The sequence below is a fragment of the Temnothorax curvispinosus genome, unplaced genomic scaffold (genome assembly GCF_003070985.1).
Source record: "Temnothorax curvispinosus isolate PA1 unplaced genomic scaffold, ASM307098v1 QBEX01010993.1, whole genome shotgun sequence".
NCBI lineage: Eukaryota > Metazoa > Arthropoda > Insecta > Hymenoptera > Formicidae > Temnothorax > Temnothorax curvispinosus.
In genome coordinates this window covers 1-1,324 of record NW_020220773.1, presented here as the reverse complement: position 1 = coordinate 1,324, position 1,324 = coordinate 1, and the positions used below count along the sequence as shown (strand labels likewise).

The window sequence follows — 1,324 nt, the reverse complement described above, 5'->3', positions numbered from 1 at the left end:
GTGAATTATTAAATTCATTAAAACGAGGATTTAACATTTACCAAGCTGTAATTTATCGTTCATAAGTAGGGAAGACTGTGTTACATTTTGTCGTATATATTACCACGTACAAGCATATGCTATGTGTAACATAATCTGTAACTACATTCATACATAAATCCTGTCACTAGTGATACAGATGATAGGTGAACAGTTAAAATTGAGGCAACAAGTGGTAGCTACTGCGACAGTCTATTTTAAAAGATTTTATGCTCGCAATAGCTTAAAATGCATAGACCCTCTATTATTAGCTCCTACTACAGTCTTTCTGGCATCAAAAGTAGAAGAGTTTGGAGTAATTTCTAATAGTAGACTGATATCGACAATGGGAAATGTAAGTAAGTTCCATGATATATTGAATCCACTGTTACAGTTTGTTGGGGACTTGTGTCTAACTAAACGGTTTGATTAATGTCGTGTTTATTTTTTTTTTTTTTTTTTTAGTTAAGAACAAATTTAGTTATGCGTATTCGCAGGAATTTCCATATCGTACAAATCATATCTTGGAGTGTGAGTTTTATCTTTTGGAACATTTGGACTGTTGTTTGATAGTATATCAACCATACCGTCCTTTGTTAACATTAATTCAGGATGTGGGACCAGATGATCAGCTACTTATGCTTGCGTGGCGTATTATTAATGACAGTCTAAGAACGGACGTATGTTTGTTATATCCACCTTATCAAATAGCTATTGGTAAGATACAAGTAATCGTTTTTCTTAATGCTTCAATATCACGAGGAAACTTAATGACAATATATTTTCCTTTACAGGCTGTTTGCAAATAGCTTGCGTGATATTGCAGAAAGATCTCAAATCGTGGTTTGCGGAATTAAACGCAGATATGGAAAAGATTCAAGAGATAGCACGGTACATAATAAATTTATATGAATTGTGGAAAAAATATGACGAAAAGAACGAGATGCCGGCAATATTAGCTAAAATGCCAAAACCAAAAGCAGCGCCACAGCGTTGACAGCAAGTTCTTGATTCGCCGAATGTCTGGGATTCGTGCTAATGCAGTGAACTGCTTCGATTAAAAATCTATCCTTTTTCCCAACATATATCACTATCAGACATACATAGAATTGACAACGAATATTGTTCTGCATTTATATCTGCGTAAAAGTATGTCTTAATCCATACATAAAGCTATGTTTCAAAATATGTCCAAATAATAATATTGCAGAATTATTTGATATTTCTGTGTACTTGATACTCGATATAGCGTATGGACGAGAATTATACATGCCACAGTTAAATGATTATTACAATTTAATCCAAT

At 33.4% G+C, this 1,324-nt stretch overlaps 1 protein-coding gene across 1 annotated transcript; it reads left to right on the top strand.

The window, feature by feature from the left end:
- Positions 1 to 6: 6 nt before the first annotated feature.
- LOC112461019 (cyclin-C-like) lies at positions 7 to 1,318 on the top strand. The gene is made up of 3 exons (XM_025026034.1): positions 7 to 377; positions 484 to 735; positions 813 to 1,318. Exons 1-3 carry the CDS (start codon positions 179 to 181, stop codon positions 1,013 to 1,015), a joined length of 654 nt encoding a protein of 217 aa, XP_024881802.1. The 5' UTR covers positions 7 to 178; the 3' UTR covers positions 1,016 to 1,318.
- The last annotated feature ends 6 nt before the right edge of the window (positions 1,319 to 1,324 follow it).